This window comes from Chiroxiphia lanceolata, chromosome 2, assembly GCF_009829145.1.
Source record: "Chiroxiphia lanceolata isolate bChiLan1 chromosome 2, bChiLan1.pri, whole genome shotgun sequence".
Lineage (NCBI taxonomy): Eukaryota > Metazoa > Chordata > Aves > Passeriformes > Pipridae > Chiroxiphia > Chiroxiphia lanceolata.
The window spans coordinates 78,827,327-78,842,354 of NC_045638.1; the positions used below are offsets into that span (position 1 = coordinate 78,827,327).

The following is a 15,028-nucleotide window of genomic DNA, read 5'->3' on the forward strand; positions in this document are numbered from 1 at the left end:
TCACAAAATTTCTTTACAAACAAAAGACTTTAGTCTTCGCAGAATTAAGAGCACTGAACATATGAAGATTTTATTTTCAGTATTCCTTAAGAGAACATCTAAAATTTAGCAAGAGAAGCTATTATTCTGTCATCAAGCACACCTTTATCATCATGAAAGCAGATAATACCTTCAGACTTCATTAACTTTATTCAAAAAGAAAGAAAGGATCTGTCAGAAAGAAAAAGTTGACTGAAGAAATGTTCATTCTTTCTACAGATTTTTCACAGATTCACTAGGTCATCTGTGACCTGATCAGATGTACAGATAGCATTATGGGAGAAGACAGACAACAATTGCCTCTATAGTACAAGGCCTCAAGAAGCATTTAGAGAACAATTTCCAGAAGCATTCTCTAAGCACTTTCTTCCACCTGTGGCTGCTCAATACATTATTGACGTGACACACGAAAACACAAAAAATACATTTAGATGATACAACATGAATAATCTAGTATTATAGAACTTATAAGTTGACATGATTGTGTACTTTTCTATCCAACAGATCACTCAAACACACCTTAACTCATTAACAAGTGCAGACTAATAAAACTGATCCCAGGCAGGTGACTATATAGGTGAGCCTGGTATCAAGCTAGTTTAAATGTAACAGCAATCCTGATTTTTGGACAAATCTTTTCATCAGTTTCTATCCCAAAGCATTTAATGAATTATCAGTATAGGCCCTTTGAGTTTTTGCAGCTTTTTAGGATTTAAAGCCAGAATTCCAAGAAGTTCCAAAAATCTCATCTTATAGAGTTAAGTATGAAACTGATACCAAAGTTCTCCATTCGCTGCATATTTCTGAGTTGGCTACAGGAAGAAGATACTGTGGAAGAATGAACAATGGTATGACAGGGCTCCAGGCATACAAGACAACACAGAATATGCTTTTGGCATTCAGTAAGAAAAACATCCCTCCTGAATCCTTCTGAATGGCCTAATTATGCCAGAAGATAAGGTGTTCCCAAGTGGTGTGGAGGAGTGTCTTCCTTTGTTTATTCTCTTGTATATTCACAATTCTTAAGGATTTTTTTTTCTCCTCTAGAATAGTATCTAATATTGATTGACAAGATCATTATGTGGTTAATGGTCTGTAAATGAATCAAGTTATTACATCTCAGTTAAAATGCTTCAGTTTAAGAACTGCACTGGTATTGCCAAGCAAAGTATTTATTCCAGGATGTCAGCACTATTTCTAAGGTCTGAGGCTCCTCTTCTCCAAACTAGTAACATACAAATTTTGTGGTATGCAATAGTACACCAGTACACCATGGTTTCCAAACACAGGATACTTTCTTTTATTCTGCTTTTCCTGCCTAGTGCATACAGTTGTTCTTCTTAAAACACAAAGTACAATACAAGCCAATATAAATATTGTACTAAGAACCAACAGATTGAGAATACTGTTAGCACCAGCAAACATGAAGCTCTCTGAATATACATATAAATCACCCTTTCAGAGATTCATTCCATATTCAACTTCTTTAGAAACTAAAAGAAGATCACATTAACCTGTTTATTATGCTTCACATTTTGAGCAATTCTGTTTTGGTCTGAACTTGAAAGGCTTTTCTGAATTGTTCCTATTTGGAAAATGTACCTGTGAAAGAGCCTGCTAAATGTCAAAATGGAATAATTACATATTATGTATTATATAATTGCATAGCAATTATTTTGTTAGTCTATTAAGTAATTCTGTTACCTGTGCCTGTTTAAAAATCATAAATATTTCAAGTGACTTTTTATTAACTGATTACAGATATCCTTCTTTAAGATCATACCTGTTTAAACAAATCGATAAGAACATTCATATGAACAGTACTTAAAAGTCACTAACTACTACCTTAGATAGTTTCTTTTAAATACACATCTTGATGACAACGGGACTGGAATAGCAGTATCCTCAAGAATACTAAACAAGAAGGTTGTTTTCAATGCAGAAAAATGTGCAATGAATTCCTCATTTGCTCTTAAATATTGATATAAAGTTGTGGTAATGCAGCACTCTTAAAAAACAGTGTTCAGGGTCATGACCAGAAAAGTAGTTCAAAAATTCGCATGGCAGAGCTTGGTTTTGTTCGTATGTTTTTTCTGTTCTTAGAATGCCTTTATGTAGCAAAAAGTTCCCTGCTAGCCTAATTTAATGCTTTCATTTTTCTAATTATGCTGAAACATCAGTTAAGAGCCTACCTGATGTTTTGGAGAATTTGCTGTGCTGGGATTGATATTCCGCAATGCCTAAGAGTAAAAATAAGATGGATAAAAATTACTTTAGCTGCATGGTTTACCTATGCAGGCTGTCTTACAAACACCATCTTGTAGTATCAAGCCCCCAAGACAGGCCAGATGAGACAGGATAAGGGAGTTAAGAAACTATAAAAATCATGACACAGTGAAACAAAACTCACAGATTTACCAAGGATGAGTATTTGACAGATAAGCTTGACGACTAGAGAGAACAACATGAAGAAAACTGGCTGTCACCTGGTCCAAAGTTAGTCAGGTTCTCAATGACAACTGAGGCAAGAAGACAATTAGAAGGCCTACCTAGAAGCATGCTAGCGCAGGGTAAAATGTTTGTTGGTGGATTAATTGCAAAGCAGGAACAGCAGAAGCCCAGGTGCTTAAGCAGAGAGAAAGTCCTGATACCACCTTTGCAATGTATTCTTACCTAGAGTACTATAAAAAGTAACGGCTGTAAAGATGACCCATCTTACACCAAGAGATGCTGAAGATTCCTACAAAACAGGCCTTGACTACAAAGGGGATAACGGGAGTCAGAATCCAGGACAGAATACTGCAGGTGATGAAGAAAGAGAAAAGCTGTCTTTGAGGACATTAAGATATTATCCTCTTCTGATACAAGGCCCATCACCCAAAGTGAAAAGGATAAGATTTTAGAAGGTTTTCCTCAAAGAAAAGATTAGTGCTTTCTCTGCAGTGTCAAAACCCCAAAGAATACCCTAAGTATCTAGCACAGATGATAGCAACTCTTAAAACATTCAGATGGAAAAATCGAAGCGGAAGGCTTAGAGTCAAAAGGAGGTCAAGCCCGAATTCAACATCCAGAGACTGCAAAGTCCAGTCCTACACTTTAACATCTGCTACAGCTATATTCATATAGTAGAAAAATACTGAAAGGAATAGCTTGTAGCCTAATTATGAAGTTTGAAGTTCTTCAGCATAAGAAAACCATGGGTTCAAAATGCAGCAGTGATTCACTTGTTCCATGCTCACTCCACTGTTGAACAGGCAAGATTTTGGCAACAAGGTGTCCCCCTTAATGTATCTTATATGAACTTTAAAAATACTTCAAAATACTGCAGACTACGACAGGTTCTAAAACTGAAGACTTTCTTCCACTTAAAAGGGAAAACCAAAGCAGCTGTGGGAACCAACTTTTTGCCTTTTACATGACTTGGAACTCAATGAATATGAAATATATCCTCAAGAGGAATATCCAATCATATCAACAGTCCATGTTGTCATCCTTTTTGGTTTATGAAACCTGTTCTCAGAGTTCTTTTAGAGGGAGGAATGAGGAAGGAAACCAAAATCCTTCAGTCTGATAAGTCAGATACTTTCACTACCAAGCTGATATCAGTAAGAGCATGAATTCAGACCTTTCTAGATGTCAAAGCTTTTTGTATAGTCACAGGTCTTTAAGATTCACTGAAACAACAACTTAGCCAAATCAAAACATAACATACAAAAGAAATAGTGGAAGTAGGTGTCTAACCTGTGGCCTCACCTGCCGAAGCAGTTCTTGATGCTTCAGTCTCAGCCTTTCTTTCTCCATCTGTAGCTGCTGAAGTCTCATCTGTTGCTGCTGATTGGAGCTACTCCCACCCATCACACCACCCTGAGGACTCTGAGGAGCCAGAGGAGGTGGCTGTTTCACTGGAGCACTTTGGCTGATTCGCTGATTCATGGCTAAGGAACCAAAACAATAAACATTTAAAATGAAATTCAAACAAATACATGCAAGGAAAGTATTATCCATAAAAGGCATATAATAAAAAATTTATACAACAAGCCATGACAGTGCAAAACATGCAGTTACACTGATGTTCAAAGTGTGAAATGTATGCTCACATGTGTGAGCAATCAACGTGTGTAAAATTAATGTAACAGTCTCCTGTTTAAGAATGCATACTTGTTCTAAAAGCTTCTGAGAACAGTTAAATATGTACGCTGGTGAAAAATTCAAAAGTGGTAGTAAAATATTTCAAGTCAAATTACAAGGATCTCTCTTCTTTCTAATAAACTATTCTCACTTTAGACACAAATAGTATAAAATAACTTTTTTTATTCATGTGAAATCTTAGAATCATTAAACTCAAGAACACAGAAAATGACAAAATGGATCATCCTACTTATACTGAACTACATCTAGTTAAAGGTTAATTTAAGTGGAAGTTAAATTCTTCCCACTGCAGTGCAGATCATGCAACAAGCATTCATATCCATGTCACATCAAGCTTTTAGTGTTACAGACTCTATTTAGAGCTTCTTGACAGGCAAAATTAGAGCTGGTACAGAAATGGCAGATGAATTATACAGACATCAACATAGGAAAGATTTTGCTTCATTTTCTTTTACCCCACAGCAGTATGCAATGCATCTTTTCTCGGGAGCGGAGAAGAAAAAGTGTCACTTCCTATGCCTAATGCACAATGAGAACCCATCCTCCCCCATAAAATCAAGGTCTAAGACAATTTTATTTTATAAAATAATGCATGACTGGGATGCATCTACCTGACAGGCTGGATTTCTCCCTCATATGATACAAGTATGGGTAAAGTCAACAGAGGGACTGGAGTTCCCATAGCGAAACATAGGGCTGGGAAAGGCTGACTGTATTGCAAGGACAACATTTTCAAGGGTTTTTGGAATTAACTCTCCATTGTGTTTTCTGTAATAGCCTGAATCTGTTAACATTCACAATATGCTACAGAATAAAGCAGTGATAGGAGAATGGTAGAGGTTTATATTTTTTTCTGAGAATGAGGATTATAGTTTATGGAAACATAGAAAAAAAAAGGAGAGAGCTTCTTTTAGGATGACAGGGTGATTTGGGCCAAAGAAAACCATCTGTTGAATTAGTTTGATTTAATGTTCTCATCATATAGAGGATTCCTGGAACACTAACACTTATAACTGCCATAAGAAAGGAGAACTATCTCATAAAGAATCGGTATCATCTTTTCACTGAAAAGCCCTTCAGTCCATAAGCCTTGCTCCCTTTTTCCCTTGCCACAGCTCACCTTTCCATTGGGATGTAATATATGAAGAACAAATGCCATATACTAACTGGAGTGATAACAGAAAGTCAAAAAAAAAAGACTAAACCAGTTACAGACTCAACTCTTCAGTCTACCCTTTCAACTAGTCTAGCACAGAGTCAACAGTCTAATGGGCAGATGGGTCACATTTTCATGAGTCATGTCAAAATTAAATGGTGTCAAACAGCTTGAAGTAATTTGAAATAATATTTTATGCAGTTACTAGTGAGAGAGTTTCATACATACAATCACTAGTAAGATAAAACTTCCTGTAAAGGTAAGCGAACCAGTGAAGTAGGAATAGAAACCGAATTCCAATGCCAAGCAGAAACAACAAAAAGAATACCAAGGGCCAGAGGTTCAACTCCAACCCACAAGTCCCATCCTTATCCAGCATGGAAAAAAACCAGTGGGTAGATGACATTCTTGTGGATCAAAGCTTAAAATTAAGCAGTTGATGTGACGAGACATCCAGCATCACTTCCCCATCAGAACTGAACTTTAGGAAGAAGTTGACCAGAATCAGCTAATTAACCAGATTTCCTATACAAGCTGTGGTCTCTAAGGCAGCAACAGGAAGACTGGCCCCAAGACACCGGAAAATGTTAAGCAGAAGTTCAAACAGCTTCAACAGCTGTCCTGTAAGGATGTGGGCAGAGAACTTTTAATTACATGCTCCAGGATCTCCACTGGGCAGTGTTTGCTGGAAGACTGACAGCAATTAGACTACCTACAGTTACCAAATCAGGGCAAAGTTGAAGCTAGAGGAAGCAATGCAAAAAGAAACGCAGCCCATCTAGCAGTTCTAGACAAGCTAGACATGACATTGCTGGAATGGGGAACATATGTCCTTCTTTCTCTCTTTTCAAGTCTGGAACCAGGACCCTGCCTTTTGCTTTATGTATCTTACCCTGTTTCAACTTAAAAGCAATAATGAAGGAGTTAGTAGGGAACAACAGAAAACAACAGCCTTCTCCTGCTGTTAGTTAATTCTGCAACTCCATCTGAAGTCTGTGCTACCCTTCAGAAGTTCTGGGATTCAAACCCTGTTATTAAACAAGATGGAAGGTCAGTTACAGTAGAAAGCCAAGAGGGAAGAAAGTTTGAAAATTACAGTGACCGGAAAGAAGCACATCTAAGTTAAAAGTAGACTACCTAGTTTGTAAAAATTAAGTAACCAAAGCTGAAAAATGTCAATTTCTTTGGTTAAAAAATCTGCCTTTACGGTTTAGTCCCCAAAGATATAATCATATCTTGGTTTTGGAGGTTTTGGAGTCCTGCCTCAATGCAGTTCACAGCCAAGGCATATTACAGATAACCTCATAAAAATTTAAGCGTCTAACCTTAGTTAAACACTTAAGTGCAGTATCAGTAACATTCCTTCAATATGTTATGATTTTGTTTTTCCTGAATGCACCATACAAGTATTATTTCCCTAGGTCTCTTTTCCATGAATAGGTAGTTTTGTAAATAATTTCCTGCTCATGCCAAATGCTTCATATTTTACATAAGTGTATCTTTCTGACAGCTGCATGTATTATTCCTGTTCTCTCTGACCACTGTTTGCTCCATTCTTCTCATCTACTGACTTCACAACAAAAACTATAAGAAAGAAATCATGTTTCTCTGATATTTTTCGTTTTAATCCCTCAGCCTAATCCCCAAAATGCCTTCTAATGTCTATTTTTAAAGTAATTTTGCAACTGAAAGCGTATCTAAAACTGGAATATCATAAGATACTGAGACTTTGGTGTGTACTTAATATTCATCAGTAAATATTAGAGGAAAACTTAATGAGATGATTTGGCAACTCTTTGGAAACTGAACCTAAAACTCCAGTTTCTAAATTATTATCGATCAGGTTTCCATTAAAAGGATGTTTCTGAACATTTTATTATTTCAAGAATGAAAATGCAAAAGACTTCAAACTGATAAAACTTTAAACTGTCCTCAGAACAGATCATGGAGATGTTTTTTATATGAGTGAACTATTTTTAACCCTGAATATAAACTAAAAGTCAGGATATTAAAAGAACATCCAGCTAACTGAATTTCATTGACTTAACATATCCAAGAGAAGAACCAGTGACCAAAAACCCAGCAGTAATAACACTCAGTGATTTTCAGCCACCTTGGTGATAAGAAGAATGTAATTTTTATCATTTCCAATACAATACTTAATGAAAAGAAAGGAAACATATCTTGTTTCAATGGCAGTGAAAAAAGAGGGGTTTAAAGCTTTTTGTTGTTGCTTTGGAGTTGTTTTTTTTTGTTTGTTTATTTGTTTGTTTTGTGGGTGGATTGGTTTTTTTTTTTACATTCTCAATTCTCCATTACTTACCACGGATGCAACTGCAGAGATCTGCACTCTAAAGAACATGCTTATCAATGTGATCTCAGATAAGGACATTTTATTTTTTCCACAACTCATGGGTCTGTGATGATGCTGACACGCACAGCTCTTTTAAGTACTTTGAATTCAAAGGTAAAGAGCTTCATTTTATCTATTAGCTAGGACTTACCAGTTTTCTAATGCATCCTGTTCCTTATGTTCCACGGCTATGGAAAGCATTTAAATAAGGGGCTCTGCACCCACACAGCGGAGGCTGCAAAGACCTCACAGGCAGAGCAGGAACAAACAAGTCTTTCTTTCTAGAAGAGGGGGATTTGAGGGAGGAGGGGCAGACAAGTTAAAAAACACAGGCAACTTAAGACAATAAAAAAGATCTTGTAGTCCTACAATATGGCTTAGCTTCACAATCTGCAGGATATAGTCAATTGTAATTGCTGCAATATGCTTTCAAGAATAGAAAATGAGTGGTCTTCAAATGCTACATATTAAATGTTCTTCTACTGTCCAAACTCAACAGCAAAAATGCCTCTTCTGTACTTCAGCAGATAATACCTGACAGTTATTGAAAACAAGTTTAGACTGCTGTCTAAATGATAAAGACTACATGAAAAATAAAAAAGAAAGAAACAAACAAAACCCAAAAACCAAAACCAAGAGGGAGAAACTATTACCAGGCATTGGTGCTAGAGAAAAAAGGCCAGCAGCTTGTTAACAACTGAAACATAAAAGGCTAATTCTCTCTCAAGATTCTACGTCAATTGAAAGTCGCAAGTCCCAGGGTTGTGACAGCTTGCAGTAACACTTTCTTTGCCCTATGGAGAATCCCATGCAGAGATTGCACCCTTAATGATTAATAGGTACAGCTGAATGTTTGATTTTTTTTTCTTTTGTTATAATTTCACCCTTCAAAGCTAAACCTAATTTTAATCTGCAAAATTAAAGACTTTAGTTGAACAAACAAGAACAAAAAAGCTCAGAATTTGAGGATACTATAACTGGCTGTCCTTAGTATTAAGAATCGATGTTTTCACTGGGGGAACTAAAAAAGAGAACTCGTCCACTTCAGTTTCATTTAGAAACCAGATACCATTTTTGTCATTGTGCATAATTTTTGGCTATGGTCAGGGTTTTACATGGTGCTAGTTTGCAACTACAACAAAGGCAAAAAATTCTTTTTGATTACATTTAAAAGAGCTGTGAAGAAAAAAATTACCAGCAGAATTTGAAAGAGTGAGCCTCAGAAGTAATAAAAACATGTTCCAAGTGACTTTTTAAGAGAGGCTTGGTACAACAATTTGTTATTTAATCAAGATATAAGTAATGTTTCTGGATTGCATTCTCTATAATGCATTGTATATTACTTTAAGGAAATCCCAGTTGCAGTTTCATAATGCTGCTGTTATAAACCAACCTAAAAATTAGCACAATAAAATATTCCATTGCTTTCGGTCTCTGATTAATCTTAGAATCCTGGAGCTTAGACTATGGGGGAAACCTGAAACGGACTCTGGGCTCATTTTGCTCTCTTAAGGGTACAAACAAATCTTAGTGTCTTAGTCAGGTAAAAAGAAATATTCACAGATTCCTGACGTGAATTTTGGTTAAAACAAGATCTATCTAATGAAAGTACTATTACAGAAGCATATCCAAACTGCAGATTTGTTACTCTACATTTACTGTTTACTTGCACTCAAATGAAATCAGTATTTTTCTTTTTGTTCTACTACCACTATTGCACCAGCTAGTTAAAACAATTTAAATTAAGTAATTCTTTTTAAAATTCTGTCTCTATTGTAAAATGTCGAGGTGCAATGGGTGGATTGACTGATCACCACTAAGACTCCATAGCATCTGCACACAGACTGTTAACACACTGGAAACTAAACTGGAGTAAAATGCTGTATCAGGTTTTTTCTCCAGTAGCAATACTTATAAAGGACTTTCACTCAATGTATGCCAGCCAGAAAGCAAATATAAATGAGATTCTGCAGTAAAGTAAGTAGCTATTAGGAACTTCTGCTCAGTGTACACATACAAAACAAAACATTTTCCACTCTTTAAAAATAAATCAATTTTAATTTTGAAAGTCAATACGCTTTTTAAAATATTTGACTTTATTTTTAAATCTTCATACAGAATGCAACTGACACCCTAAGTATTAGTACTACAGGAGAACTACGCAAGACACTGCATTGGACAGATTATGGGAAGAAAATGTGATGTAATGTCATCTCAGTTTAAATTGTATGTAAGAAATGCAGAAGAGCAGGAATCTGAGCTCACCAAGGCCCCATGTCTGTCCAACTGAGTATCTGGAAAAATATATTTAATGAAAGCTAGTCCATATTTTAGATCAAAGTTTAATCAGCAAGGAGTGTACATAAGGGTATTAGCTGCAAACAGTTTTACTGGTTAATCACGACATAATACTTCCTGGGTTAAAGAGGCCAAAACGTTTTCTTTTAATGCAGGTTTCCTTCAATTTGTTTTAAGGGAATAAACCCTATGTATATGCACGTGCACATCTATATCTTTTTTTAATCTCTGTCATAAACCCACTGGAAATGATTAAACAGGAATTAAAAAATCCAGTGAAAACTGCCGTAAAAAAATAAAATCAACAGTATACTTGTCAAGAAACATTTCTCTATATAAGAAACTGCAATTGTGTTTCAACGCGATTGAATTCAAAGAGGAAAAAACCTGATGCTTCTTTGAATTTAAGATCATATACGATTAGATATAGAGATATATAATTATTGGATATATATATATTTAGATTACATATAATAAATTATGTGTTCAAAAGGATCCACCTTCAACTTCTAACACAGTATGCTCATTAACAGAAAAGTGCAAACTGTACTATTAGAAGGATATGGTGGAAAAAACATATGTATTAGGAGTGCAGTTTCCTTTTACTATCACAGCTGCTTAGCACAACACTAGAAGCATGCATTGCTTTTACTGGCACACAGACATCATTAGCAATAAATCTCCTTTCCAAAACAGGGTTAAATTACTCTGAAACCAAAACAAAACCCAAAACAGGTATAAACTTATATAAACTTACTACCTTGATAAATCCTTAATAAAACTCTGTTTATCCCCCTCTTTATTAGTATAGAAATATTCTACATTAAGCAGATAACTGCATCCTGACATAATACTTGTGAACAGATTTAATAATTTGTTGAGTGAACTCTGTTCAGTAAAGAGATATAAATACACCCTGCTTTCAAACAAAGATTTCACTGTCTGATACAATGGTACACAACAAATAAGTATTTATCATCACTACCATAAGAGCAGCATCTGCCTATTACCAGTGATGCTTACCACTGAAATTTCATCTATCTCTGCAGATTTGCAATGGGCTCACTTTCACAGAAAGTTCACTGAAAACTGATGCTGCTTCATCTGTACATACTCTCTGACACACAAACCAAAATAAATAAGACATTTCCCCATCCTAAATAATCTCCTGAAACTGTTCTTCTGCAAAAACAGAGATAGGGAAACAAAAAATCTAATACCACTAGACCTTTTAGATAAGTCAAATCCTCTTTGTTTTAAGGAGTATGTAAAGAGGGTATGTCATTGCATTTGCAGATCAAAACCACTTGTGGCTCATACTTCGCTTTTCGTGCAAAAATGGAAGGCAGATCTGGAACTTAAAAAGTCTGAAATGCTACTATGACCAGACACAAGGTCTGGCTGTTTTTTTTTTTTGATTAGACAAAGGCCAAAAACCAGTTTTTCAGTCTAGGGTTCCCGTTCTATCTTGTCCACAAATCTCCATCTGGAAAGGCTCCCGCAAACCAATTTGAAGACACATATATTAAACAAAGAGCTAGACAGGAAAGGGATAAGAAAGCAACACTATGGAATACTTCCTTCTAATTTTGATACTTAAAAACCAGCAGATGCTCTGAAGCTTAAGCTTTTAAGTGAATTACAAGCTCGTTGTGTGTTTGCTTGCCTTTTTTTAAAATAGAAATGATAAATACGTTTCAATTACATGTACATCTAATTGAAACAAAGCCCTTTTTATTGTTTCAAAGGTGTAATGTTTTTACACTACATAAAAAAGGAAGCAGAAAATCTTGATGTGTGTTCTCTATAGTCCTACTGTCATCATCAGTTTTATTCCATTTCCTACTTGTGCAGTTCAAGCACCTACTGTACAGAGAGCCCCTATGGCACTTTCCACAGGAATATTAAACACTGACTTGCCATACCTTCCCCCTCATCCAAAATTCATGCAGAACTTCAAAGAATATTAACATAATCTCTAAGTGGGAGTGAAAGAGTGAGTCGTGGCAATGATTTCAACCTGAGGTCATATCTTTTGCTTCATACCCCATTATTGCACCTTCGACAATTGAAAGAACAGAAGGAAGAAGACGGGGCGTGTGTAACACTGGTATGATCACTACTTACAAACTTTTAAAAACTGAAGTCTGGAATAAAATAACAAGGAAGCTGAAACAGTATCTTCCTTTACTCCAATCCTTGCAGACACTTGTCTGACTACTCTAATGGAGTACTTTCTGCTTCTAAACCAGACTTAACCCAACTCAGACACAAACGAACTGTCAGTTTCCAGAATTTTCCCACTTCAAGGTTGCTGTTCCATCTTTGAATTTAACAAATTAAGTATCCTCAAAAGGCAAATTATTTTAAGTTGCATTTTAAAGCCAAGTCCTATCATCTGCTAACTTAAGTAACAGCTAAAATCTCTTCAACGGCATTTGATACAAAAGTCAAGTCTTGGAAACTTGTAGCAATAAAGTTGAACGATTCCAAACTTCACTTGGTACTAGGAAATTTAATTTTATAGAAAAAGCAGATGTTCTACTTCACCAACTCCAGCCACTCAGAATGCATAGCTGACCTGCTTCCTATCCAGATGTTCTTCAACTATCAAGAAAATGCATTAAGTTATCTGGAAGGCTTAAAAATCCAGAAGAATCTGTGAAGAATGGCCAATGAACAATAGCAGAAATGACAAAACAGTCCAAAACACGAGCTCAATCTGACAGTTCAATTACCTTAAAGAAAAAAAAAACACCTTCCACATTCAAAAAAAAGACAATTTGAAGCCCCTTACTCTGAGGCCTCTAAAGGCACTGAGAAGGTAGGACAGCATGTTATTACCAGATGCTCCACTAGACAAGAATCCTGTTGACACAGGCCTAAGGACTACCCCCCACCCGCCCCCATTCCCATTCGTTTGATCCCATGTCACCTTTTGCTTGGTTAAGAAGACCCTCCTTTTATAGTCAGTTCTCTCCTAGATTTTAAAGTTTGTGAATTCTCCTAATGCAAAACTGCTTCTAAGTCATTTGTCATACACTTGGAGGACAAACGTCTGAGCCACAAGACTTCACTGCCACTTAAGTGGTGTAGCTGAAGACCTCAATCTCATTTCAAAGATGTTAGACCTGAGTCTGGGAACGAAGTTTTTATCTTCAACTCAGGTTTTAGACCTAGCCTACTCCACAGCTGGGTATTCTGACAGGGGTTCTTATCTGATTTATTTCTAAAAGTCTGCTCCAAGAAAGTATCCATATTAACTAAATTCTTTTATTTTCTGCTTAAAAGCATGAATGCAACACCAAAATTTGCCTTACCAAGTCAGTCAGTCCACCTAAAATAATTTTTTTCAAACTGATCCTCCTTCCTTTCTCTTTTCTAGCCAAAATAATGGAAAATTCAGAGCACTATTTGAAAAAGAGGTATATGCACACTTACTAGAGAAAATAAAGATGAATGCAAAGTTTCCATCTGATGAGGAACATAGATCTAAAGGCTGTCTCCCTGGAAGTTGGCAATTCAGAAGCAGTAAGAGCAAGGACTCTTCATACCTTCTGGTTTTGAATATGGGAACAGAAGAGTATGTTTGCACATGCCATTCAATAGCTTTGTTTTCTTCAATGGTTCTTAAGATTGGTGAGAGTGGCAGTATCAAGAAAGAAATTAATTTCTCCTTTATTCTCAATCAACATTAAAATCACTGTAATAACCAAAAGCTTTGACATGACAAAGATGAATTCAATCTGCTTCTGAAAGCGTTATTCATCAAAAAATAGTGAAAACCAAGCCTTACGTTACAACACAGTGACAGAAAAGGGGGGGAAACCCAACAGGAGTTTCAATCTATATTAAGCATAGAAAGGTAAACTTCTGAGTCATTCGCATGCTATTTAGCGTCACAACACATATTTGTTGAGGATCTCCACATGATAAATAAATACAAAGCCCAGTAAGTTAACTCTGTCAAAGAGATTTTTTTTCTTCATGACTGGAGTGACTTAAGGAGGTCACAAGTGAGAAAGCAACAGGCATAAGATTTTGTATTTTCTTGGCTCAAACGATAAAAACATAAACCACAATACAATGTGTGCAACTTAAGTTTTCAAGGAAAACTTCTTCAAGCTCAACAGCAGCTAGCAGCTTGTCTCTATTTGCCGTCACTCTAGATCAGAAGAGCCCACATGCTTTTTTTTTTCTCCTTTCCTGCCCCTTTCAGTTACACTTGAGCTCTTTGACTGAAAAGGTCTGGAACAGATTAAAAGTCCGACCACAAAATAAAGAGCCTTGGCATGTACTCAAGCCTGTCTGGGATACACATACGCAGTGGGCCCAAAAAGGGAAGCTATGCAGCAAGAAACCCTTAATCAGTCTTCTGGACATTTCTAACTTCTTTCGGTTTAACTGCACAGCCTTAACATTTGATGGAGTTTCAGTATGCACAAGACAAGTAGCTTTTGCCCTTACAGTGAGACTACTCTTTTTACAGGAGTACAAAACAGTTCTGAAAAGTAAGATTCATCTCACTCATGACTTCTGTCAATTAAGGCCTTTTTCACACTCCTTTTTAATTCCAGCTTATCACTGGAAACTATAAAGTAATATATGTAAAGAAAAATAGATACCCTGCAAGATTACCTGAGTAAATATAATTGACTGCAAAAGGCAACACTGATTTTCAAAATGACTGCTTCCTTTCCAGCCTTATTCACATATTAAGTAATTGTGAAGTTGCAAATTAACCACACACACCTCTTGCAACACGCAAACAGGTCTGTAGCTCTGGCTGGTGTTAAAGCCAGTATGGACAGTTGCCAAAGCTGATGCCCCACCTTTGGACTCAAGTTGCACAGTGGTTCAACCTGTCTACAAACTGGTGAGCAGTTTATAAACAAACTGTGACAATCTGGTGTTCTCCATAAGAGCAAATGGACGTTTTAAGTACACACTTAAGCCTAAAAACCAAAAAATGCAGGAATTTCTAACAGCCAAATCAGAAAACAAAACAGAACAGTGACTGTTGAGTTTTGTAG

General features: G+C 36.2%; 1 protein-coding gene across 8 annotated transcripts in view; it reads right to left on the bottom strand.

The window, feature by feature from the left end:
* The window catches only part of YAP1 (Yes1 associated transcriptional regulator), a 94,537-nt gene that overhangs the window by 15,030 nt on the left and 64,479 nt on the right, over positions 1 to 15,028 (bottom strand). For 2 of the 8 annotated variants that reach the window (XM_032679872.1, XM_032679868.1), the window contains 2 exons: positions 3,793 to 3,974; positions 2,232 to 2,279 (listed from right to left, as the gene is read on the bottom strand). In XM_032679872.1, coding sequence (XP_032535763.1) covers positions 2,232 to 2,279; positions 3,793 to 3,974 — 230 coding nt within the window. Of the gene's footprint in view, positions 1 to 2,231; positions 2,280 to 3,780; positions 3,975 to 15,028 lie in introns of all 8 variants that reach the window. The other 6 variants (XM_032679871.1, XM_032679867.1, XM_032679873.1 and 3 more) reach the window with 3 other exon arrangements.